The 25,244-nt window shown below is 43.7% G+C and overlaps 1 protein-coding gene across 1 annotated transcript in view; it reads right to left on the bottom strand.

Annotated features, from left to right (window-relative positions):
• KMT2C (lysine methyltransferase 2C) overlaps nucleotides 1–25,244 on the bottom strand; it is a 205,659-nt gene that overhangs the window by 115,211 nt on the left and 65,204 nt on the right. The window contains exons 4-7 of the mRNA XM_025039018.1: nucleotides 21,871–22,071; nucleotides 18,561–18,706; nucleotides 17,472–17,581; nucleotides 583–745 (exon numbers count right to left, since the gene is read on the bottom strand). Coding sequence (XP_024894786.1) covers nucleotides 583–745; nucleotides 17,472–17,581; nucleotides 18,561–18,706; nucleotides 21,871–22,071 — 620 coding nt within the window. The remainder of the gene's footprint in view (nucleotides 1–582; nucleotides 746–17,471; nucleotides 17,582–18,560; nucleotides 18,707–21,870; nucleotides 22,072–25,244) is intronic.

The raw sequence follows: 25,244 nt of genomic DNA, 5'->3' as shown, positions 1-25,244 counted from the left end.
AAACATTTTCACTTAATTATCAAATAGTGCTCGGAAGAGAAAGGGAGAAAGCAGGGCTGAGGACGGCAGCTGAGGACGGCAGCCAACCAAGGCAGACGGACCGCGGGGCGGCGCCGAGGCACCTCCACGGTGACCTTCCGAGTGAGTGTGTGGGGGCCCTGTTAGCGTAGGTCCTGAAGTCACACCTAAGTCATCTTCTGATTCTGCACCTGGGTGGCTGTTTAGTAGAAAAGGCACTGCATACCATCTAACCTTTTAAACGGCTTACTGTATAGCACACGCTAAAATATCATACACTTCGTATTTCTATCTTTCTACAGTGGTTTAAAGTTTTTAAGATAAGAATGGCATGCAAACTACATTTGACTTTTTCAGGAAATTACTCTTCGGATTTAACTTCAATGATACTGTTGATAACAGCGTCCCTCCCCGAAAGGACCTCGGCAAAGGTCCCTCGGATGATCACGACTGTGTCGCGTCACCTTGTAATCCAAGCAGAGCCACGTTTCGGGAACGTACACATTTGTGACTGTAAGTGGGTGCACAGGTAAACGCAGGAAGTCGCGGCTGCAGTGAACTTACATCTCTCAGGGGCTTGGTCGATGTGCTCCGGACACAGCAGGAAGAAGTGGCTGAGGTCCTGGAAGGTGCCGGCCCCGGCCGCACACGGGTAGTGGTACATCTGCGTGCACCTCTCGTCACAGCACCGCAGAGTGGCTCCCAGGTGCTTGCAGAACGCACATCGCTGAAGGGAGCAAAGGGAGAGACGCTTCGTTAGGGAGCTGGGAAAGGGGACACTCCGTCGCGGGGCGAGGAAGGTGTGAAATGACGTTTTCGGAGATACTCGTCAGAGGATGTCGTGCCCCTGGAATGAATTCCAAATAAAGGATGGGTTAAAGATGATAAGACCTACGGTGGGCAGTTCGGTGTCCACACAGCATCGATTCGCCGTCTACTCAGGTTCCGTCGTGAGCATTCCACCTTTTCTACTGACTTTGGAGAAAGTGTGTAAATACGTTTTTTTTTTAAAATCAGTAATATGATTAAAAGAGCAGGTGTCTAGTTGAGGGTCATTTTAACAGTGATTAAATCGCATTAATAAACAAACGAAAATGAACATATGTGATTTATAAAACCTCTTGGTGTTTTTCACCCTGCCTAAAAATCAGTATGAGATCAAGTCCTCAATCACGACTAATAAGCTAACGAGGGGCAACGATATTCTTAAATGCAACAAATTTACACATTTCATGTAGCAAGTAGTGTTAAGTTTCCTAATAAATGCTAGGAACGTGAAGGTCTTATGAGTATCTCCTCTCTGCACCCCTGCCCCCCCCCATTTCAACCTGCCTCTACTGTCCTGCAAGTGGTAATGGCTAAGAAATAAACAGAGAAATAAGCCCCACAACTGGCAGGGGGAGTCGAAGGCAATGATGTGTAAGAAGCTGGTGGGGATTACCCACAATGCTGCACAGACTTAACTCGGCTTTTCCTAAGAAGGATGCACAAACTCTGGCTTACCCTTCCCAGCCCATTTTGGAAATCCCATTCTTTGTGGAGCCTTTGCTGGGGGCCTGCATCATACAGCGTAAAACCTTTCTCTAAGACGCCTGGCTGTCTGTCCTGTACAGTCCTCTGCTGCAGCGTCTGCACCAACACGTGCGAACTGTCTCTTTTCAGCCTAGTCCAAGACCCTGGAGCAGAGGAAACTGCCACCTTGGCATCCGCAGCAGCACGCGCGATGCCTGATAAGCAGGCGTTGGCGTGTATGGGCGCCAAACGGATGGCTCTGCAGGTAATCTCACTTGCACCTCATGTGACTTGCAACTTGCAACTCTGCCACTTGCGGCTCATGAAGAGCACAGCCAAAACAGCTAAAGGCAAACGGGGCAATCCTGCTCAGAAAACTGAGCCTCAAGTAACAGAGTTGCTAACAGTGCTATGCATACCTTCACAGGCTAATACACTGACTCCGTATTCTGCTAACTCATCAGAGAATACGATAATTCTAAGTTGTAATTAACGTCCACGTTTTATGTGTCAATCTACATAAGATATCACACGCCATCAAAGCCTTGCTCGTGGCCTTCGGTCCACTGGAGACAGCCTGGTGCCTCTTGGTGTCCTCGACACACTTCGAGTGCGGCCCACAGATTTATGCAGCTTCTCAGTTATGCATAAATGCTCGTTATATTTGTGGCATTTAAACTTTATATAATGTCCACAAATCCACAGACTAGTAAACATGTCCGTTCTTTTTGTACTCAAGGGTGTCACTGCATCAAAAACAGAGAAGTAAAGAAATAAAGCCATATTTCTCTTAAGGGATAGAGTGTAAAAACTAGCTTTTTCCAAACTGAATATATTTTTAGTTTAAAACCTCCTGAGGTATCCGGAAAGGGTCAGTGTATTTAGGACAACATGCACGATGTCTAGGCGAACCTGACTATCCCTGCATCATTACCAAAACGCTCAGAGAAACGTGTGTTCACCAGTCCGATCACTCGCCACAAATGGTTTTATTAGCTCATCGGCATCTAATGATTTGTGCTGAACTGTTAAAATCTAGAATCTTTGTTACTTTTATAGCATATGAGAAATTACACAGAAGCCTCTTGCATTAAAAATGATTCTGGCAAATAAAATATAATAACTTTTAAGTGAATAAGGAAACAAAATAATTTAAATTGATCCTTTTCCCAGTGTCTATATCATTTTAGAAACATCGACATGTTCTCTTAATCACATTTGCAATGGAAACTATTTTCTGACATTAGCTAAACTACTATAAGAAATCTGGAATGTATTCAACATACTAATTTACAATAACATATAAAGATATCAGGGAATAGAGGAAGAGAAATAAAATATTAACTGCACTTAATTAAATGCTTCAAACCCATCTGTTATAATTACATAGCAACTGAAAGACATTTGGCATTGAAAGAAAATGTATACTTTACATATAGGCTGGAATAGATTATTTTGAACCAAATAAAAAGCATTTGTAAAATTATAGAAAATATCAGAGTCGAATTCCACAGGGTACTTCGTTAATGTCAACACTCTCGTAAACCATATATTAGAAATTAAACAAATTATAAACTAAGGAACAATTACAAAGCTAATTAACTTTGAAGAGAGGAAAAGTAAGGTAACTAGCTCTTAAACGGTTTACCACCTGAACAATTTATTTGAATCAAGATTCAAAATTCCTAAATAGCATTTTTCCCCTACCTTTTTAATCATTAAAAAAAAAAAAAGGGAAGGAGAGAGAGAGAAAAGTGTTATAGTACATTTCGACATTAGTCCAAGAACGCAGCCGAGCACGCATGCGGCCAAACGCGAGAAGAGTCTGAGAAACTTCCAGAACTCCCATCTCACTAGACTGAAAACAGGAAGCAGCTCTCAAAACAAACCTGTAATACAGAGCGGGGTCGACAAAATTTCTGGTTAAGGTTAAAGATGAGCTACAAGCTGTAAAACAGTAACAAGCCCGAGGACAATCCGAGGCTTGTCCATTCATTAGGGATTTATTCTGTATCAACCACAGCAACGGGCTCCGTGCTCGAAGAGACGCAAGTATCAGGGCGCAGTGTGCAGTGCCCCTTCCCGCGCCCCAAGGCCATGACGGTGTCCCCGCAGGAACACCGAAGGGAAGGAAAGCAAAGGCCTCCCAGACACAGGACCGCTCCGAGGCCGACGCAGAGAGGGAGCAACGCCCGTAGATCTCCCCATCACCCACAAAGGCCGGGGTACACTCTGTGAAATCAGGTCTCCTACAGCGATGTGATCAACTGTGACAAGGACCAGTGCCCCATCGAGTAGTTCCACTTCTCTTGTGTAGGACTGAATCATAAACAAGGCGGCCAGCGGTGCTGTCCCACGTGTGGAGGGCACAACAAGGAAACCGTGGACAACGCCTTGGGGAGGTCCAGAAAGGAGAGGCCTCGTGACAGGCGGGAGGGACCTCAAAGCACCGCGAGGAGAACCAAGCCCCCGAATTCACTGCAGCGCCGCCTTTGGTGAGGCGCAAGGACCGTACAATGCGTACTTTTAAGGACAGTTAGGAGGGGCGCCAGCCCTTCTGTAGGGTGGCGGTGGTTCCCTGTGCCTCTTCTTTCGCTGGGACACATGGGTAACAACAAAGTGGTCTGTGGATCAACATTGTAGAAACTACAAACATAGGTTTGAATTAAACACTCAAAAAATCTTATTAGGTTTTCCACACCCAACTGTTTTTAACCGTGACCAAACTTTTCTCCTTATTAGTCATCTGGAATTCTCCCAGAATATAGTAATAAAGAATAAAGCTAAAGGTAAAATGACACAGGAAATTGATCCAGAAGAACCAACGTCTGCTTAATAAGAGAACCAGAATAAGAGGGAAAGAAAGGATTATAATCAGGGAAATTATTCTAGAAGAAAATTCATGAAAATGTCTGACGACAGGAGCTAACGTTAGGCATAGAAGCTGAAAGACAGTCCCATCTGTTCCACTGACCTCTGCTCACGAGAAAGCCCCACCCACCCAATCTCTGCTACGCCGCCTCCCTGAACAAAAAATGCCAGCTTCACATTAACATGTGTCACACCTAGAAACACTGGCCAAGTTTTAAGAAAACAAGGATCAAGGAAAAGTTCTGGGAGCCTCACAAAAAGGAAACTAGGCCATTTCCAACGAAAGAAGAATCAGGCATCACTTATCAGCGATCGACGCTGACTGCAAAAACGAAAGAGTAATATCCTCCAAGATGTACAAAAAAAATTTGAAACAAAAATGTTACTACTTGCTAAGTTAATATTCAAGTCCATGAACAAAAAATGTAATTAGGTTAAATTCCCTACTTAAAAACAGCAGCTTTCGAAATGTGCAAAGAATACTTTATGTAAGTGCTTAAACACACAAACTCTGTATTACACACACATACATATATGTGTGCGCACGTGTGCATGAGGCAGTGACACAGGAAATTCAAAAATAAAGATCTGGGGGGAAGCACATTTTGACTATTACGTTACGAAACTGTTGTTTGTTTAAATCTCCCGTTTAGCAGCTCTGATCTCAAACTGTGCTTTGGGGATAAAAAATGCAAGGCGTGGCACCACTCTGTGACCCCCGAGGGTGTGCAAGTTCGGATCCGCAACCTGCACCGCAGCTGGGAAGGTTCCTGCTTGTCACTTGGCCCCCACTGACACTGCGGTGGACGTGGGCATGTCACCTCTGTGCAGTGGCCTAAGTTCTGATTCTCTAGTAGGCGTCCTCTGCCACCACTCCAGTGGGGACAGGTACTTAGGCTAGAGAATGTGACTTTTTATTCAATGTGCACATGAACTGACTTGAAGCTAGCTGGGTTTCAAGACTTTGTGAAGACGGATTTTTTTTTTCCCAGTTTTGCCTTACACTGAGGGTACTGCCCAGGGATCAGCAAGCTTCTGCCGAAAAGGGCCAGATAGTAAATATTTTAGGCTTTTGGGATAAGAGGCAAAGTCAAAGATATAAGTACTTCTCTATTATGAGAGAAAAAAATTTTCCAGAAACTTTTAATAATTATTATTCTAAATATGGTAATAAATATAACTTTTTTGTTGTTGTAACACAGGACTACTAATAAAAAAACCTAGAATTTGGAATTTGGGAGGGGAGTAACATTTCACTTAACCTAAGTTCAAACTAACTTTTCTCTGTCATCAAAATGGATAGTAAATGTTCATCAGTTTATTCTGACATAAGAGATTTCACATATTCATCTTTGATAAAATATATATCGCAGAGGGGTGCTGCCAAATAGTGATATCAATCCACAGGCATATAATTTTATCTAAGCATACCCACCTTAGAAAGTCGCTTATAAATTTTATTAGTCTCCGTCTTTGGTTTTAGCATATTATTATACCGCAGAATAATCCTTTCAATTAAAAGACAGGTTGACGCTTCTCAATTAGAGTTAAATGCATTTTGAAATACAAAAATTTCCTTGGTACTTGCCTCAAGGTCCAAAAAGTCCTACCTGAACAGTAGTTTGACCTTGAAAAATATTTCTGCACCCAACTTACGTGGGAAGGAAGATCTTGCGTTTTAACTTCTGATGACATGGAAAGCGTATAAAGCATTGACATTACTTGTGCAAACACTAGGCTGCAGAACTGACCTCACCACAGTGTAAAGCAGCGATAAAGCCATGCTTTGCGTTGTAAGTTTAGCCTGAATTCTCTAGAAACTATTGTTAGTCTGCAGCAAAGGTTAACTTCCACGTCCGTTAAGTATTTGATTTAGAGGTTGAGGGCAATCTTCTTACTCAAAACTTTAATCTCAGCCCTCAGTTCAAAAAATGACAAAACTTCACCGCTGTTAAGTCATCAAACTGGTTTGTGGTAGGCAGGGCAGTTCAAACACTCAACGTCTCTATCTGACAAAAATCCCGGGAAGTGAGATGGTGACATCCACAAGCGTAAACAAAACTCACCACTTGATACTAGTGGGTTAATAACTCAAGACAGATTTAAGTATTTTCTGTAAAGATGAGTAAAAACAATGAATAAGGACAGGCATTTAAACACCATCATGTTTCTTGTCCAACTAAACTAAAGCCTTTTCTGCTCCACGCTTATTTTTACCACCATTAACTGTAACACATCTTAACAGATTCCACTTCAGGTTGTACTGAATTACTGTTTTCTCAGCTTCTTTGAAAATATCTGCCCTGTAGTTGTTTCATGCCGACTACTCATAAAGACTAATTCTCAGTCACTTCAAACTCAGCATGACTCCTAGAATAAACAATAACTGAGCAGCACTGTGACATTTACTGACTCAACAAGAGCCCAGAGAAACCACTAGAAACCATTTGCCTTGTTTAAATGACTCTTGATATTGCCCACAATGTCCTCGACCTTTAGCAGGTACTCTTACAGAAAGGTAAGAGTCTCAGAAAGTTTATTTTCTGTGCACGTGTTTCTTCATCTGTAGAAGTCAAACATGATTTAATTAACTCGCCATTGATAAATGGCTTTCCTTGCTCGGCTAACAACAAATGAGCCACTCAAAAACTTACTTTAGTTGTAGCTTCACGTTCATTTTTCACCTTTTTAAAGAATTTCTGCTGTGATGAGATAGTCCATTTTAATTTACTATTTTTTTCTGATCATTAATTTCCTGTGACTTCAGAATAGTGTGATGAGTGCTCAATCTGGTAATGTTGACGAACACGATAGTCCCTGCATAATAGATTTAATGCTTTGCCATCTAGTTTGATAACCACAGAATCCACTCCACCATTCCTCGGAACTGCTGCACATGAAGCCTGGTTTCCTTGCTCTACTGTGAGAGGGGAGTGCGATTGTAATGACAGACAGAAGCGGCCGGGACAACACGAGCAGCTCTCAGAGATAGAGTGTGACTGTGTCGCTGTGGTTCGCGGCACACCCACAGCCCTGCGGAGCAGCCGTGGTCTCTGCGGCAACAACTCCCCAGTCTGTCTCTGGAGTACAGAAGCCACAGATAACATGCAAATGAATGAGTGTGGCTCTGTTCCAATAAAACTTTATTTATGAACACGAAAATTTAAATTTCATATGACTTTCATGTACTGTCAAATACATTCTTTTTATTTTAACTATTTAAAAATGTAAAAAAGCACCTTGGCTTGTGTGCCACATAAACACAGGTGGGGGGCTGGATTTGACCCACAGGCCATAAATCAATGACCTCTGATGTAGCCTCGAGGGACCCCGAATGAAAGTCTATAGCATTTAATGAACCATGAGTCTTATTTTTGCCTTTCTAGCTCTAGAGACTGCCAGAAACCCTTCGCTTTCCAGCCTCTCGGCTGGTTTTTTACAAACTGGACAAATGTCTGAGGAGAAAAGCTAAGTTACTGTCAGGCTGACCTATCAGCATAACCCCTCCCCTGGGCCCTCGCCCCTTCGAGTCCTCGCCTCTCTGAGCGTTCGTTCTCTAATCTTTAAATATTTCTCTGAAAAAAAATATTTTACCCAGCTTTTCCAGTTGTTGTCAGTGTCAGAGCTGATCCAACACAAGCTTCTCTGCTACAGGCGGAGCTGGAAATGATGTGTGCCCTGCCAGGTAGCGAGACTTACGCCCGTTAGCAACCATGGCAGTGCGGTGCTGTCGGCAGAGTATATGGAGAGAGCACTTGGAAACCACACACACGTACATTATTAAACATCTGCTAGACGACAGAGCTTATATTTCGAATTAGTGGATAAAAGAAATTTCAATAAATGATCAGTAACAACTGGCTCCCCGTGTGTGCTAACATGAAACTGGAGTCCTGCATCACATGACATAAAATTCAAAACACCTAAACGTTATCGCAAAACCACAGACATGAGTTTTTGAAATACTGTTCAAGATGACACTTTGTCTAGGCTCCCTGCGCTGAGCTACTGAAACTTACCCATGCTCCAAGCACCATCTCAACCTTTCCAACTTTTAAAATATTTTCAGGTTCCCTCAATCAAAATACATTTCCCATCATAGACACTGTTACTTAACTACAAAACATCCATTCCACCTTCTTCCTTCCTGAGGATCTCGATTTTGTTCAGAAGTCTTTCCTCCTATAAGTGGCAATGTGTTTCAGCGTATTTCAGGGTGTTTTTCCCTGGCCCCGGAGGAAAATCAGAGTCTAATCAAATGGTGCTTGTCTCAATACTTTCACTGGTTACTGGTTATTGGCATGAACATAGGTAATTCTAGGTAATGAGATGTTAGCAGAAACTTGCCAGGGCAGAGGAAAGCGTATGCACAGGATTTTCATGAGTGAAAATAATAATAAAGAATCTTTCTCCCTGTGTCTGAATGTTAGGAGGTTACGATACTTAGGGCTCCCGCCTGCCAACCTTTGGCTGTAAGAGGAACTGGCCAAAGGAAAAGACCAACACGCTGTGGATGGACAACATAAAGACAGCAAGAACCTGGCAACCCGGCGCTGTGAAGACACCGAACTACCACCACCAGAACTCCTGAATTCCCACTGTGAAAGACGTCCAGTATTAACCAATGCTATCCCAATCAATTTAATTAAAAAAAAAAAAAAAAAAAAGACATCCAGCACCCATAGGTAAAATTTATGACACCTGGCGTCCAGATAAATGACCAGGCATACAAAAAGAACAAGCAAACAAACAAACAAACAAAACACAAGAAATCACAATCCAAATGGAAAATAACCAATCAAAACTGACTCGGAACTAACGTAGATGTTAAAATTAGCAGATAAGGACATTAAAAGTTATTAAAAGTATTCAATATACTCAAAAAGTTAAGTAGAGACATGGAAGATATAAAAAAGACTGAATCAAATCTCACAAGATAAAAACATCTGAGATTAAAATCACATTGGATGTGATTGACGGCAGATTAAAAATTACAGAAAAAAAGATGAGTAAACTTGAAGACAAAAACAGAAACTATACAAAATTAAGTACAAAGAGGAAAAAAATAAACTAAAAAAGGAAAGCGAGCATAAGTGAGACAATTTCAAAGGGCCTAATACTTAGGTAACGAGAGTCCCAAAAAGAGAGGAGAAAGACAAACAATATTTGAAGAAATAACTGCCAAAAACTTTCTAATCATAATGAAAACTAAAACCTCACAAATTCAAGAAACTAAACAAACGCCAAGCAAAAGAAACGCAAAGAAAATTACACCGATGCACACTCTGATCGGTGGCCCACTACTAAAATATCCAGGTAGAAAACATGTTATGCAAGAACAGACTCTCAGATACAGAGACAAATTGAGGGACCCCAGATAGGAAGCGGGGTACAGGCATTAGTGAAAAGGTGACGCGATCAAGAAGTACAAAGTGTGAGTTATAAAAAGTCACAGGGATGTAAAGTACAGCATAGAGAACAGAGTCAGTAATATTGTAATAACTGTATATGGTGCCAGACTTATGGGGGTGATCAGTTCATAAATTACATTCATGTCTAATCACTATGCTGTACACCTGAAACTAACATAACTGTAATTGAAAAAATAAAAAGTAAACCAACCAACCAACCAGGAAGCGAGGACAAAGAAAAACAAGACATGTACAGAGGAACAAAGGTCAGGAACGCAGCAGCTTGTCCGTCAGAAACAACGTGAGCGAGAAGGCTGCACACAACGGCTGGAAAGCACCGGGTAGAAAACATGAACCCGAATTCTACGTCTAGCAAAAACAGGCTTCGAAAATGAAGGTGAAATAAAGGTGCTTCAGAAATATAAATGCCCAAAGAATTCATCGCCTGCAGACCTACAGAGTCAGAAATGTTAAAAGACATCCTTCGGGCAGAAAGAAAATGGTACCGGGGAAAACCTGGGTCTACACAGGAGTAAAGACTACCCAAGTGCCAGCGACGTGGATAAATAGTTGATATGTTTTCGTATTACTGAAATCACTTTAAAAGATATTCGACTGTTTAATCAAGGAATAAAAATGTCTCATGGACTTTATAACATATGTAAAAATCAAATGCGCAACAGTAAAAGCACAAAGTCCAGGAGGGGAAACAAACAGAAGGGAACAGAAGTTTATTTTTATCATACATCAAACTATGTATCACTCGAATGCAGACGGTGATTAAGTGCAAGAAGTATACTATAAACCCTAAAAGAACCAACAAAATAACAAAGAGTCATAGGTGATAATCCACAAAGGAGATGGACTGGAAACAAACAAAAAAAAAATCCAAAAGAATGCAGAAAGAAACAATAAATAGAAAAAAACACACACAAACGAACAGGAAGGCTTACTCACATTAAACATACGTGGCCGAAACACTCCAATTAAGAAGCAGAGACTGTTCGTAAGATTTTAAAAAGCAAAACCAAAAAAAAAAAAAAAAAGCAAAACCATTTCCTGCAAGAAATGCTCATTAAATAAAAACACAGAAATAGGTTAAAATAGAAAGATAGAACAGTATATACCATGCTACACTAGTCAAAAGAAAGCTGGAGTGAACATATTAGTATCAGACAAAGTAGATTTCAGAGTTAAATCCAAGAATTTTCCGTCACAGTCAAAAGTATCTTTATCAATATCTTTCCAAAGTTCTTTTACACCATAACTAAGCACTATCACAGCCTCTCTCTGACGAGGAATAACTCAATGTTACACACTAAAAAGTATCTACTATTCTCCTATAGAGAAAAATATATTAAGACATAAATCAAATTTTAGCATCATGCAAAAACAGGTTAATGTAGCAGGCCCAAGACTAGCATCCTCAGAAAGGCCTGCTGCCCAGCTAACATCTGGGACCCTGAGTTTCAGGAGCTGCCACAGTTCCCTAAGTGATAAGGGCCGTCCTTCCGGTGCCTGAGGGGCAGAGGACGCCCATGCGGCTGGCCGCAGTGAGCACCTGGGGCTTCTCGGGGCAGGAGCCTCACACACATTGCTGCTTTTCATTGCTGGGGGAAGAGGCCGCTCTGCGTGACCTCTCACTGGGGGCTATGTGCCCACGGACGCCTGCACGAGGCTCCTTCCCTGTCAGGGACCTTTCCCACGGGACTCCACCACATCACGGCAGGGAGATCCCAGTGTGACCACATGGCGAGCCCCGAGAGCCTTCCGAGGAGTCTCGGATCCGGGACAGCCCCAAGGACGCCCAGCACGGACGCGGGACCCAGGTCTCTGAGCAATGGCCCTGCCTCTCCCAGGGCTACCGGGGAAATGCAGGGCATACGCTTTGATAATTTTAATTTACATTGCAAAGCACTAGAATTATATAAAAAATAAATAGTATTACAGCAGTACTGATAAAGCAGTTACTTGCAAATCACTGTACACAGATGCAGACCAATATTTTAAATCTTAAATAAAGCAACTTTTGGCTGGATAGAGGAAGGGTGTGGAGAGACTTTTACTGTACCATATACTGTCTTCAATATTTTTAACCAAACTTACATTATGGGACTTATCAATATTCTTAATGCATACTGCCATCTTATTATAGAAAAGCTATTTTTGTTCTCTTCTGCAGTCTATGAACCCAAAATATTAAAACTTACAACTCTTCTCACAGGACTGAACTGGTTTTACCCAAAAACACCCGACGCAAAATCAGTAAAAAAGAAGTTCAATCCAGGGTTGTGCGGAGGATGAAGGTGAAGAAAACGTAAGAAATTATTGATTCTAATTTGGAAGATGGTACAAGTAATTTTTTAAGGTTCTATTTATAGAGAAGACACAGTATTTGATTCAAAACTAGTTAAAAGGACAGAAATAGTGTTGGAGGTTTACGAGTTAATTCTTTTGGGGGGCAATGAGGAGCATGTGAGAAAGTGAGGTTTCTGGGAAATAAATGATCGGACATCTGTAGCGAGCAGAATTAACCCTTCCCCTTGGGAATATTCGAGTCGCCCACGTCCCCACCATGTCGATAGTGTTCCCAGGGCTCCGGAGAGGAAACTGAAGGAGACACACCACGCCTCTCTTGAAACACGGTGCACAGTTTAGCATATTCTTTCTTCTAGCACAAGACAAAGCTCCCCTTGGAAAAACTGCAAAGCAATCTGAAGAAAATTCTGGAAAAACTAAACTGCTTGATAAAGAACGCCATTTAACAACTGAGGAAATGACATGAAATCTACGCTGATTTTAAAATAGGAAACGTTATTAAATAAACCTGGGCTCTCCGGAGCGGGACGGTCCGTGGGGTGGCTGTCCAGTGCACTGCCGGACGCTGAGCGCCGGCCACTAGGTGCCGGTGGCATGTTCCTCTGCGCTCAAGCGAAGGCACTGGGTTCTGCCCTCCACCGGCAAACTCCGGTCCCACAGCGTTCGTCCCGAGAACCGAGCCCTCGTGTTCCCCGCACTTGTTAGGAGCTACAGATAAACTGAGGCACCCAGACAGAGGTCACCCACACCCTCAAGGCGAGTACGGCTCTAGCTGGGGGACCGAAGGTACAGAAAAGTCACACAAACGACGTGAAGTGACCAATGCTGGAAAGTGACATGAGAGACACACGTTCCAACGAGAGTGTGTAATCAAGATGCGTGCTCAACTGTTTATCGAAAGCCGTGTTCGGCCGGGAGGTTTGGGGTGCAGCAGCCCCCCGTGTGAGCTCTGTGCCTTGGTCTCTCCCTTCTCAGACTGAAGGGCCTGACTCGGACGCCAGTTTAGTTCAGTATCTGCATAGGTTTAAGGAGGGGTATTTCTCACCAAAACAGGGAGATCTAAACAGAGGTGCATCACTTCACCCCACTTTCCAATCTCAACCAAAATTGTTGAAATTTACCTAATAAATTTTCAGCTACTGTATTAAAAAAAAATTTTTTTTTCTTTTTAACAAATGGCTTTAAAACATACAAAAACTCTCAAGAATATTACAAACAGATCAGGAAATTCTGTGTCCAGGATTTTTTGGTGACAAATGTGAGAATATTTTTTCACTGTTGTTTGTTTTCGGCAAACTTTGTTTCTGGAAAGAAAATACCAACAGAAATAATTCCAAACGTTCATTTTCAAAATACTCAACCCTCAGCACACTTCCCTGGAAAGTCGTTACATTCTCATTGTTGACTGTACCTGTATCCTAAAGAGGCAGGAAAAATGGTGATTTTTCTTTGAAAACAGAGGTACCATAAAACAGCCACATGCCATCATAATGAAGGTCAATAAACTCAGAACATCTGTCTTCTGGTAAAATAAAAACGTGTTCTAAATCTAACGGCACTTTTACATACTTTGTCCCTGGGGAGTATTTTGAGATAGTAAAGTTTTCATTGTCACTGAGACCCCCATTCCCATCACTTATGTAAAATTATAAAGACTTACTCTGTTTTAGAAAAATTTTTTTGACAATTATAAATTTACAAACGCGTATAAAATTAACCACATTGGCGCTCTCCCTTAATGTTCTGGACTCTGGACATGTCTGTAACTACAATTCCACGAATGCTCTTGAGTACTAGTCATTTAGGCTACAAATATTTGAGGAATACCACAAAACAAGAAAAGATCCCGTCAAAATGGCCCTATTACTTTAGTGAGAGAGAGAAACAAGGTAGAGAGTAAATACACACCGTGCCAGGTGTCGGCAGGCACAAAGACCACAAGGAAACAGTGGCATCGTGGGAGAGGCGGCACTTGAAATTTTCAATACCTGACAAGGCAACTTGAAATAAACACCTCGAGGAAATGAGGGGCGCATGCGCACACCCCAGAACACGGCCCGCAGAGAAAGAGCAGGAAGTGCACGGGCCCGGGCTGGGCGTGTGTCCGGAGGATCTGAGGACGACCAAGGAGGCCGGGGTGGCTGACGGACGCCAATGCCCTGGACGCCCCCGTCGGGGAGGAGCAGGTCCTGGACCTCGGTGGAGAGTGAGGTGACAGGGGCAGTCACTGAAGCACGTTAGGTGAGTGACGTGACTGTTCATTTCTAACCATTCCCCGGCGTCGGAGCGGCCTCGTGCGTACTCATTCTCCTGATTAAATCCCCATGCGATCGTCACATTATTATTTAGTGCTCGAGCTGCTCCAACCCTTAGGAACTTGCAGCAGATCGCACACTTGGGGGCACTTGCTCACTTTGTGGCCCCCATGTCCTCCTGCATCTCCTCTGCACTGTGAGCCACTTGAGTCCCGGGAGCTCTGCTTCCTTTTGTGGGCGAGACGTGGCCGGTCACCGAGATCGGGCACGAGCGGTACTCCCCGGCCCGGGGTCCCTGCCTCCTGCCTCCTGCCTCCTGGCCCTGGCGGAGGACAGCACTGGGGAACCCGCACAGCTGCGCCCCGGTGTCTGCCTGTGTGGACGCTGCAGCCCCGAGCTCGCTGACACCGCCCAGTCAACGCCGACGGCACGAATTCCGGCCCCCACCTGCGCTTGGCCGTGGCCCCGTTCTCCAGCACGGCACGACCTGGCTGTGGCCATCCACCGGACGCCCTGAGCTGCTCGCGTGCAGCACACGACACGTGAGGTCGCCTCAGAGCTGCTGAGCCACACCCCGTGAGAAAGTCGGGTCCTCGCCGACCACAGCCCACGCGCGCAGTTCCCATCGTCAGCTTCGCGGTGCCCAGACAGTGTCTTCCAGTCACGGGGGAGCTCGTCCCTTCCCTGTCCTTCTGAGGATGACCTCTGCTATTCCCTTTGGTCCCCCCATATCCTACATGGCTGTAATTACTACTTCGGGGACAGGAAAAACAAGGAGCTACAGGAAGGTGCCTGTGAGAGGCGTCTGTCGAGCCTCCTCTGGCTCCATGGTCCCCCCGTCCTCTCTCCCGCCCTCCCCCACCCACGGCCATGAGCACCCAGCGTCTTTCCTTTCTGGTTTTCCCGTCTTGTCTGTCTTTCCCGCAGACGAGCATGTGCGTGCACATTTCCTCACATCCGTCTTTCTTAAAGGGCCGCACCCCGCAAATGGTCTTCCGCACTTTCCTCTCTCAGCAGCGAGTGCTGGGAGCCGCCCCGCATGAGCTTCCGGAGCCTTCCTCACCGGGGTCTCGGCGGCACCGTGCTCCGCTGCGGGAGCCACATCGCAGCCCGTGTGGCCATTCACGTTGTCTCCCTTGTTTTCCAAATTCAGCAATGTTACAGCGACTAACTCTATATAATGCGGACATTGTACGTCGTGAAAAGTGTATTTTCAGGAACAGATCCCCAGAAAGGTCAGAAGACAAGCGCCACGCGGACTGTTCGGTGTCACGGAACTTCCTCCGGGACCTGCACCAAGCTGCCCCCCACCTGCCTCGTCATCAAACGTGCTGTACATCTAAATTTCCGTCAGGGACGCAAACTCTTCCTCGGGGAACACAAACTTTAGCAGTTCTAGATAACTGGTCTACCCTGTTGCACCTCATTTTGATAATGGAGAAAAACAAAAAACAAACAAAAAAAACTCAGGCGCAATGGCAGCAGAAGATGGCCCCTACTGCGAGGCGCTGACTGACTCCAGCGGAGGAGCAGAGCCTGACCCGGCTGCGGCCGGCCCCACGCCGTCCCACCTCCCCGCCCATCCCAGCACACCACCCGCGTCCCGCCTGCTCGGGCGACTCGATGCCAGCGCCGGGATGCGGGTCTCCGTGGCCGACTCCTCCGTCAGGGGGAGGGCAGAGCTCTGATCTCTGAATCCCACTTAAATAGTCATCGGTGAGTATTTCAAGAACAAGAATGGTTCCTTCTCTCCAAAACGGACAGAGTGTGGCGAGCTTTCCTTTGCCTCGGCGCGAACGGCGCTGGGAAACGTGTCGATACGTACGTGCTCACGCGTAGGCACGTGTCCTTCGCTTTCAGTCCGACACCACCAAGCTCACTTTAGCCTCTGTCCACTGCCTTTCCTATGGCACAGGGACACCTCGGTCCGTGCCTCACTTTATGGCACTGCACAAGGGTGTGTTTCTTACAATTTGAGGTCGAGAACCTTCCCCAGCAAGATTACAATTCCCTGTCCTGGGATACCTGCTTTACCGCAGTGGAACCAATCCCACGATTATCTCCTAGATATGCCTGTGCTTTTCACCGTCACGGAAGAATCCAAAACTACTTCTGAATTAGTTCATGAAACAAACTGCTCTCACTCACCTATCACAGTCTTCGTCTGGTCATCTAAGTGTGTTCAGGCTGTGGCATTGGCTATGACGGATTATACTGTTCAAATTTTGATAACATAAGCGTTTAAATGTAATGTCATGTTTCCAAAACGAGCACTCATCTTGAGGTAAGTTACTTTACTTATCCATGTAAATTAGATCGTTTTCATAATCTGAGTGAAGCTAATGTTATAACAATAATTACTCAAATCTTAAGTCCTTTTCGACTACACGTTGGAGCTTTTAACTACCCTCCACTACGAAAGCCCCTGTGATTTCTATAGTTAAAATTTCCATTTTTTAATATCCCTTTGAAAGGGCAATTTCACTTCTCCCGGACATACCTGTGAAAACCCACAGGGAATCTGCAGCCAGCAAAGCGACTTCGCTTCACAGGCTTTGTTCCCTCGACAGAGGAAAGGTAAATGCTGGGTTTATTTCTGTGCTCATTGCAAAATCACAAGAAAATCACAGTAAAAGCTCGGAAAGATGGCAGATCACGCACATGATGTGACTTTGAGAAAGTGCCAAAAAGATGAACTGAACTGCCAACTTAAATTATTTCAATCGATTTTTTAAATATCAAACAGAGCTAGTCTACACTGTAGACTAAAGACCTGTCAAATCTTGTCTCTAATTTTAAATCTTCATCAAAAGTTTTGATGTATGGTTAATAATTCTCATTTCTAAAGGTTTAAAATTTGACTTAAATTTTGATTTAAGTATTCTGATATAAATATTTATCTTAAAGATTTACATTTATTGCACAACTTATCCTGTTCTAGTGGTTTGCACGGCTCCTCAGATAAATTTTAAGGGTTTTTACATTAGTGTAATCATTTAATAAATAAGTCTTACACGGGAAACTTTATGTTGACTCGAGTAAAACGTTATAAAGTTGAGCTTAAATGTTTGTTCCTTCTACTTACTTCTGTGCTCCCTGAGACAACGGCTTTGTCCACATTCACCAATAATGGTTCTTCCAGCTGGCATACTCCCAGTGACCACTCCACACAGCGGTGATGAGCCCAACAAGTGCCTAAATGGTTCAAGTGGAAAGGAGCAGATGAGCAACGTCGGCACATGGACGCGAATAAGCACAGACCTAAAACCCCCAAGTCAATTCTAACACGTCATAAGACACGCGATGGCTTCCTGGGTTTGTGACGCCACCAAGGCAGCTCTTCTCAAAGCGTGGCTCAGTCTCTGGCCCCTGAAGTGGAGCCGGAAATCCATTTTAGCAAACCCTCCCTGTGATTCTGACGTGCGCAGAAGACTGAGAATCTCTGCGTTGCTGATTACGTCTTTGACCAAAAAAATAGTTTTTAGTCATTTTATTTAAATAGTACCATAAGATATTTTGGAATCTTACACATGAAACGTACAGGACACTGTTTAATACTTGGTTTATGACAGAAGATGTATGGTACATAAACTAACTATACACCTCTGTTCCGCTGTCCCACACCGAGAGCCCGCATCGATCATTAATGGAGGCTCAGTCTTCAAATTCTCCATCACATGGCACCGGAACCACTGTGGGTCAACATACAGTTGAATACTGTAGAATGAAACGTACTCAAAAATCTCCACAGTACCGCAGCATGAGTGTGAGTACTATACTGTCACGATAGGACACCCTCGTGGCGAAGAACTGTCTGTCACCTCCACATTAGACAGCCCCAGACTGCCATGATCCCCAGGTTCTCACAGATCCCTTTAAAACTTTCTTTCCTCAACTATCAGATCTCCATGGCAATGCTGTCTACACGAGAGCAAATGCAAATGTTTGTAAAAGCACCCAGCCCGGCATCGGCCCTGTGCAGATGCTGAATAAATCAGGTAAACGTAATTAGACAATTTACTTTACCTAAGCAGGCATACTTACCAATGACACTTTTTTACAATGTGATCACAATTCTTCCTAAATAAAAGTTATTTACTGTTCAGTGGACAATTCGCTAAAATTAAAATGTCTCCTGAAGGAAGAGGCAGTTATTCCTAAGGCCGGCTCGTACCTGTAGGGTCAAATAAGGCCTGGACATCAATGGCATCCGGAATGCCAACCAGGCTCAGCTCGTCCCACGATTCGCCAGCCTGATCGTCCGGAGCGGTCTGCGTGCTCACACTTACGCACGCCGCTGCGCTCTGCCGGGGCCGTTCTCTGTGGAAAATGAAATAGAGCAGGTGTGAAAGTGATAACAAGCAGAAAGTGTTTCGTTTTATAACAACTTCGATACAATGCATTGTCAGGTCAATCTTGACTTATTAGGCATAAACTGTCATAAAACAACTTTTAGAACACATCTATTGGTCACGGTATAATGTAAAACCGGGTTGCTACACTGTATCACGTAAGCACCAACTAAAGAAGGGCTCCAGATCTGTGAGAAGTGTAAAAATTACCATTGCAAATTTAGCTTGCCATTCTATAATTTAAAAAAAATGATGCTCTAATATTCTAATCAGGATCCATATTTTATCACATAAAATGAATATTCCCTTTGGCCTTACTTAAATGCTTATAAAACATAACTTGATCAAATCAAATTTTCATTTGCTTTATAGCAAGTGAGGACTAATGCAACAGATCTGAGTTAATTTTATGGAAAGAAATGAAAACCCACTACGAAGTGTGAGGAGGGAGGTTGGGACGTGTCAGCCGGAGCTTTCTGATGGTTCCCTTGGCAAATCTCGACAGCGGAGCTGTGGCATGACGTGGCAAGTCCTCTCTACCAAGACTTTACCTCACAGAGCAGAACCGCTACCAAAAGGCTTGGGGAATAAGGCAGGCAGTGTGGCAGCGGCAGCCTCGGCATCGAAGCGAGCCCTGAACGAGGCACGCGACGCGCGGCAGAGCTCGGGCTTGCAAGGCCCTTAAACTTCGGGTAGTAACTGAGATCATTAAGTAAACGATGACGACTATTGTGTTTAGACATTAAACCAGATGACTGGCACCGAAACTTTAGTCTTCTCTCGATATCGCCGGATTGAACCTGATCGTAACTCTGCACTGAAATGCCACTGAATATAGATTGTAACTCGCTGCACTTCTGTATGCTGTATTTTTAAGAGAAAATCAGCACAATGACCAGCTCACTAAACTTTCTTATACCTGGAATCGTTGAAAGAAACAAAGCATTAACATATTTCAGTAAATACATTTCAATATCAAACCATATAAAATGACTGGTATTTCTGTTCAACATTAGAAATGCACAGACTCATTTCAATATCAAACCATATAAAATGACTGGTATTTCTTCTGTTCAGCATTAGAAATGCACAGACTCACGTCTTAAAAAAGTGTGGCACGCTGTGCTAACTTTAAAGTCTCGTTTCTACAGATGCCGACAGTAACATGAGAACAAACTCTTTCCTATAATCTTCATTCCTACAAACTTTCATTATTAATCAGTATTATTTTTGGGGGAGGGGAATAAAAGACTAACAGTTCATCTATAAAGACTAACATATCATTTTAACAGATTTTCTTTGCGCCAGTATTTGATGAGGGGACGGGTATAAAAACCAGTCTATCACTGCCCAGTTCCTAACCCGTGGCTTAATCAAATTACACCTTCGAGTTTTGCAACCAGCCTGTATGCACACACCATGGCAGCAAAGCCACCGACGTCACCCCTGAGGATGACAGTAGCCCACCTTAGGAAAGGCCATCAACAGAAGTCAGCTGAATACACAGCCCCCAAATTTTAAGTCTAAAACAAAGAGAGAAAGGAAGAGACTCCTGGCTCCCATATTGTCATTATTTACTGCAACAAGAGGAAAGACTGTTTAAAAACCTTCTGTTCAAATTTTAAAGATAAATTATCTGTTTTATCTGATTTATAGCTCATTAGTAACATATTCTGTAAATATTTAAAACCATTACCAAGCTGAATTAATTGTCTACCCCTAAATGATTTCCAAATTTTATAAATGTGCTTTATTTCTAAAGTCCATTAACTGGCTTGTTATCATTACTTAATAACTTAGCAAACATTAAGCCAATATAAAGACTTTCATTAAACCAAGGCTAGTTTTTACATAATTATCATCTAAGCTCATAAAGATTTTCATTAAACACTGACTTAGCTTATAAAATAAGTAAATGAAGTCCGACTGTACTTCCCAGAGCAGGTGTTTCTATAACTGCCATCCTTCGAGGCAAACGTGAGACTGTAAGATATAATTTAGTCCGGTCCACGAATCTGCTAATTACTGGTGGACGCTATAAGTTTACTGAACTTTTAATATATTTTATCATGATGTGAACACTCATTTTATCTAACAGGTAAAGCTCTATATGATCTAGCTGCGGCCTTTAAAATACCAAGACTGTCCAAAAACAATACTTCTAAACTTCCTTAAACTGTTCCACCTTAAATTCTTTTCAAAGATTTTTCTCCCTTGTTATTGTTTCATTTCCTACATCAGGTCTTCAAGGCATTGGCCGCAGTCCAAAAGAAGGAGCCAATCAAACAAGTACAACACAACAATGCTTCAGTGCTTAAGTCTGGATAAAAGCCAGATCAGCACTGGATGATTACATCATCACCCTCCAGGGCAGAGCGGGCCGGCCTGCCAAGCTAAATTAATTTTACACTTTCTCATCGACCTCAGAAAATTCTACTCCCTCGACGACCAGGGCCACGTCTCCAGATTAAGATGGCCTTTAACCAAAACTCTACGGCATGTAAAAAGATTTTTAACTCAGAAAGCCAACACATTAGACAAGAGTTTTGGGTACCTATAACGTCCATGAATATAGACACATATATAGTTATACAAATGTCTTAGAAAATTCTCGTTTCATTATAAAAGAAAAAAGAGCATCATCTTTAAAGTTAGAAAGGGCATTCTCAGTATATAATGACCACTTCAAAAGTCAACACTATTGTAATCGAGTTTACAAGACAGCTTAACATTCTCTGAACCATAAAAATAAATAAATGACACATAAAGGACGTGAACACTGAAAACCACTTGGGTTTGCTATGCTCTTATGCTATATTTCTACAAACGATTCAAAATTTAGAGGAAGGAAAGACTTTCCTAATCATTTTTATGTTCTTTCCATCTATGTTATGTCCTTTAAAGTTTCCTTCTAAATAAAAAGTTAACTCTTGATCGCACTGATTTTACTAATAATATACAAGGAAGATAAACACTTTCAAAATAAGGAATCCTGAGGAAAGGGCCTCTGCATCGCGTGAATGCTGCGATCCCAGGAACTGCTCAGGGACAGCATCTGCGCACCACGCGCTGTGACGGGCGTGCGCTCTGCAGTCTCACCGCATCCCGACCCGTAAATTCAGACTCGCTTACTTCCGCTGCCCCCTCTGCTTCCGCGGTGCTGAGCTTTGCGCTTTCTCACAGGCTCCGCTGCTGCTGCCGTCGACGTCCTTCTTGTTAGAAGGCTGGGTTTTCCATGGCAAGGTAAATCCTGGTGTCACTCTGAACTGTTTTAAGTCTCCTTGTCCTAAGGAACTTTTTCCACCACAGTAACAAAAAGCGCAGAGCTGTTCACTGGTAGAAATGAAAGTCAGGAAGACAGAGAAGGAGAAAGTAGTTTTACTTATTTTAAGTGGCAGACAGCTACACATGCTGTGCTTTAGAATTAAATATGTTTTTAGAGTGGCGTAAGCTTTTCAATGTCTATACCACAGAACAATTAAGTTTAATAACATTTGTACATTTAAATTTGAATTCTACTTTTCCACAGCATGATTTTTTACAGTAGTAACACACCAAATCAAAAAATTCTAGTTTGCACTTAGAAAAATAATTTTTAAAAAATCCGACTCAAGAAACGTAAGTATTTAAAAAGAATAAGGAAAGGAAGAGGGCAGGGTTTCGTGGCCACTCAATTACATCCCAGATCTGTAAAACAAGAGGTGACAAATTTATTTCGCCAGTTGACGGAACGTTCTTTATGTATATCACCAAACACACACAGACACACACGGAGAGAGATGAACCATAAATGTAAGGGGTTTCTGGGTTAGGCAGTTAGTGATGAGGGTGGGGGGCAAGAGAGATTAATAAGAATGGGAAATGGATGATGAGCAGGTGGAACTCGGGATATGAAACTATTTCGTATTACACAGGGTAATGGCAGATAGAAACAACGAACCCAATGCAAACCATGGACTTCCGTTAGCAACGATGTATCACGGCTAGTTGATCAGTTGTAACAAATGCATCGCACTAATGCACAAGGCTAACTAACAACGGGGGCACTTGAGGCTGGAGGAGGCTGGCAATGGGAACTCTACCATCTGCTCACTTTTTCTGAAAACCTATAATTGTTCTAAACAATAAAATCTAAAAAATAAAAATCTGTTAATTTTTTTTTAAAAAAGAAACCATTTAAAAAGTTAAAGGATGAAAACAAAATATACTTTAGGAACATAAGCTTGATAAGGGACCTTAGACAGAACACAGCTAGAAGGCGGCTCCCCTCAGACCTCTCCCTCTCCACAGCTATGGCCACTGTGCCCAAACTTTTCTTCCTGGACATCCCAGCTTCCACCCCTACCTCGGCTGTATTTGTCCTATGAACTGTTGGAATGCCTCGCATTAACAGGTGACAGAAACAATCTGTAAACTTACAGGTGATTTTTATTTTAAATTAAGTTAAATTCATATTGGGCCTTTCTCCATCTTTGGGTTATGAAAGTTATCTATTTAAGTTTTTCCAAAATTACTTCGATCTAATGACAAATTATGTTGTCCACTGACACAGACACAGTAGGGTCTACTTTCAGGAAATCACGTTTCTTCTTGACTAAAAGATACTACTACCAGTATCCTTTGCCAATCTTACTAATTTCATAATTTTCTTAGTTATCATTTTCACTAAGCCGTTAAGCTGACATTTCTCGGCATATCCCATTTCTGGCTTCTTTGTTCCCCTAGAACAGGAGTCTCCAACCCCAGGCTGTGGACTAGTACCAGTCCGGGGCCTGTGAGGACCCGGGCCACACAGCAGGAGGTGAGCGGTGGGCCAGTGAGCGAAGCTGCATCTGTATCTGCGGCCGCTCCCAGCGCCAGCATCACCGCCTCGGCTCCGCTTCCCAGAAAATCTGCACACTCACTTTCCTTGGCCCCATCAGAAGGTGCAGAGCAACCCACCCACCTGCGCCTGAGCGAAAGGCACTTCTGGGAAGAGAGGAGCTACGAGCACGTGCTCAGCTGGGGTGCACTGGCACACAGGCAGGACAGTGACGCGGTGACGTTTCTATGAACCGCTGAAGGCTGAGTGTGAAGCAGCGTGAGCACGTGAGGTGAAACGCCCTGCGACCCGCGGGCACCAGGGGCCTCCTGACCCCTCACGGGCTCTTCCCGCGCACCTCCCCCGCTGCCACGCACAACCCCCGGGCACGTGGACAGTCCAAGGACACGCCGGGCACGGTGCCCACCTGGGAAGGGCAAAGGCCCCGTGTGCAGAGGACACGAAGACCCGCCCGTATCCTCATCCCTCATTTCTCCGGGGGGAAGAGGCTGCGATAGTGAAGACCAGCATGGGAAAGCGTGGGGGATGCGCCTTCAACCCCAGAGGATGCCCAGACCACGACGGGGCTCCTTGGGCTGGGACCCCCAATCCCCAGCCCCAGGGACACAGCCTCCCTAAGGGTCAGGCTGAAGCCGACCCGCTCCCCAGGGGCCTCTCACACACCCCTGGTGGGAAGTGGCACAGTACCGCCACCTGGAAAACACCTGGCATTTTCCTTTCAAATGATCGCTCCCCCAGGTATTTACCTAAGTGAAATAAAAAACCCTATGCTCATACCAAAACCTATGCGTGAATAACTGCCCCAAACTGTTAGCGACCCAAATCTCCTTTAACTGGGACGTGGATGAAGAAACTGGGGTCGGTACCTTCATAAAACAGAATCCCGCTCAGCAAGAGAAAGGTGACCACGACTGATACACGCAATTCCACAGACCAACCCAAGTGCACTGCACTACGTAAAAAGTCAGGAGCAGGAGGGGACACACTGTGGTTCCCTTTCACAGGACTTTATTGCCAAGGCAAAATTATAGGACAGAAAAGAGTAAATGGTCGCCAAGGGCAGGAGCTGGGTCAGCGTCGACAGCAAATGGGCATCAGATTAAATTAAACCTTCGTTTCTAAACGTGGGGGGGAACGTGAGGGGCCGAGACAAAGAAAGTACGTATGTAAAATACCTAGAAAATGAAACGCAAGGTGACAGACGCAGATCTGAAAATACGATAACGCACCGAGACAAAAAAGATCAAGCTCAAGTGTAAAACTCTTTCAAAATGAAATTCCGCTGGATAAAGAAACGTGAGGTCTGAGTCGTAAGTTCAGGGAAACCATCTTAAAAACAAAATATAATGTAAAACCAATACAAAAGAGTTATCGATCCAGCAGAAAGCCTTCACGTAACTCACATGACAGCAAGGGAGACACGCGGTCGACGGGCTCAGGAAATCCTGAGCGTCACGAAGAACAGCAGAGCAGAATTAGTGGGTCAAATGCGGTGGGGGCTGCAGTTTTAATGTTTCATCCAACTCTTTTATTTTGAAATTTTTAAAAACTTCCCCCAAAATGGGGGGCGGGGCGGGGTGTAGAGAACGGTACGTGAACACCTGTAGACACTTAGCTCAAGTTCACGTCCTGTGCTCTTTTTCCTGAACTGACTGAAACTAAGTCTGAGATACGTGACACTTGG

The sequence above is a fragment of the Pteropus alecto genome, unplaced genomic scaffold, assembly GCF_000325575.1.
Source record: "Pteropus alecto unplaced genomic scaffold, ASM32557v1 scaffold48, whole genome shotgun sequence".
Classification (NCBI taxonomy): domain Eukaryota; kingdom Metazoa; phylum Chordata; class Mammalia; order Chiroptera; family Pteropodidae; genus Pteropus; species Pteropus alecto.
Note: the sequence above shows the minus strand (reverse complement) of the source record. Positions and strands in the feature narration are given on the sequence as shown.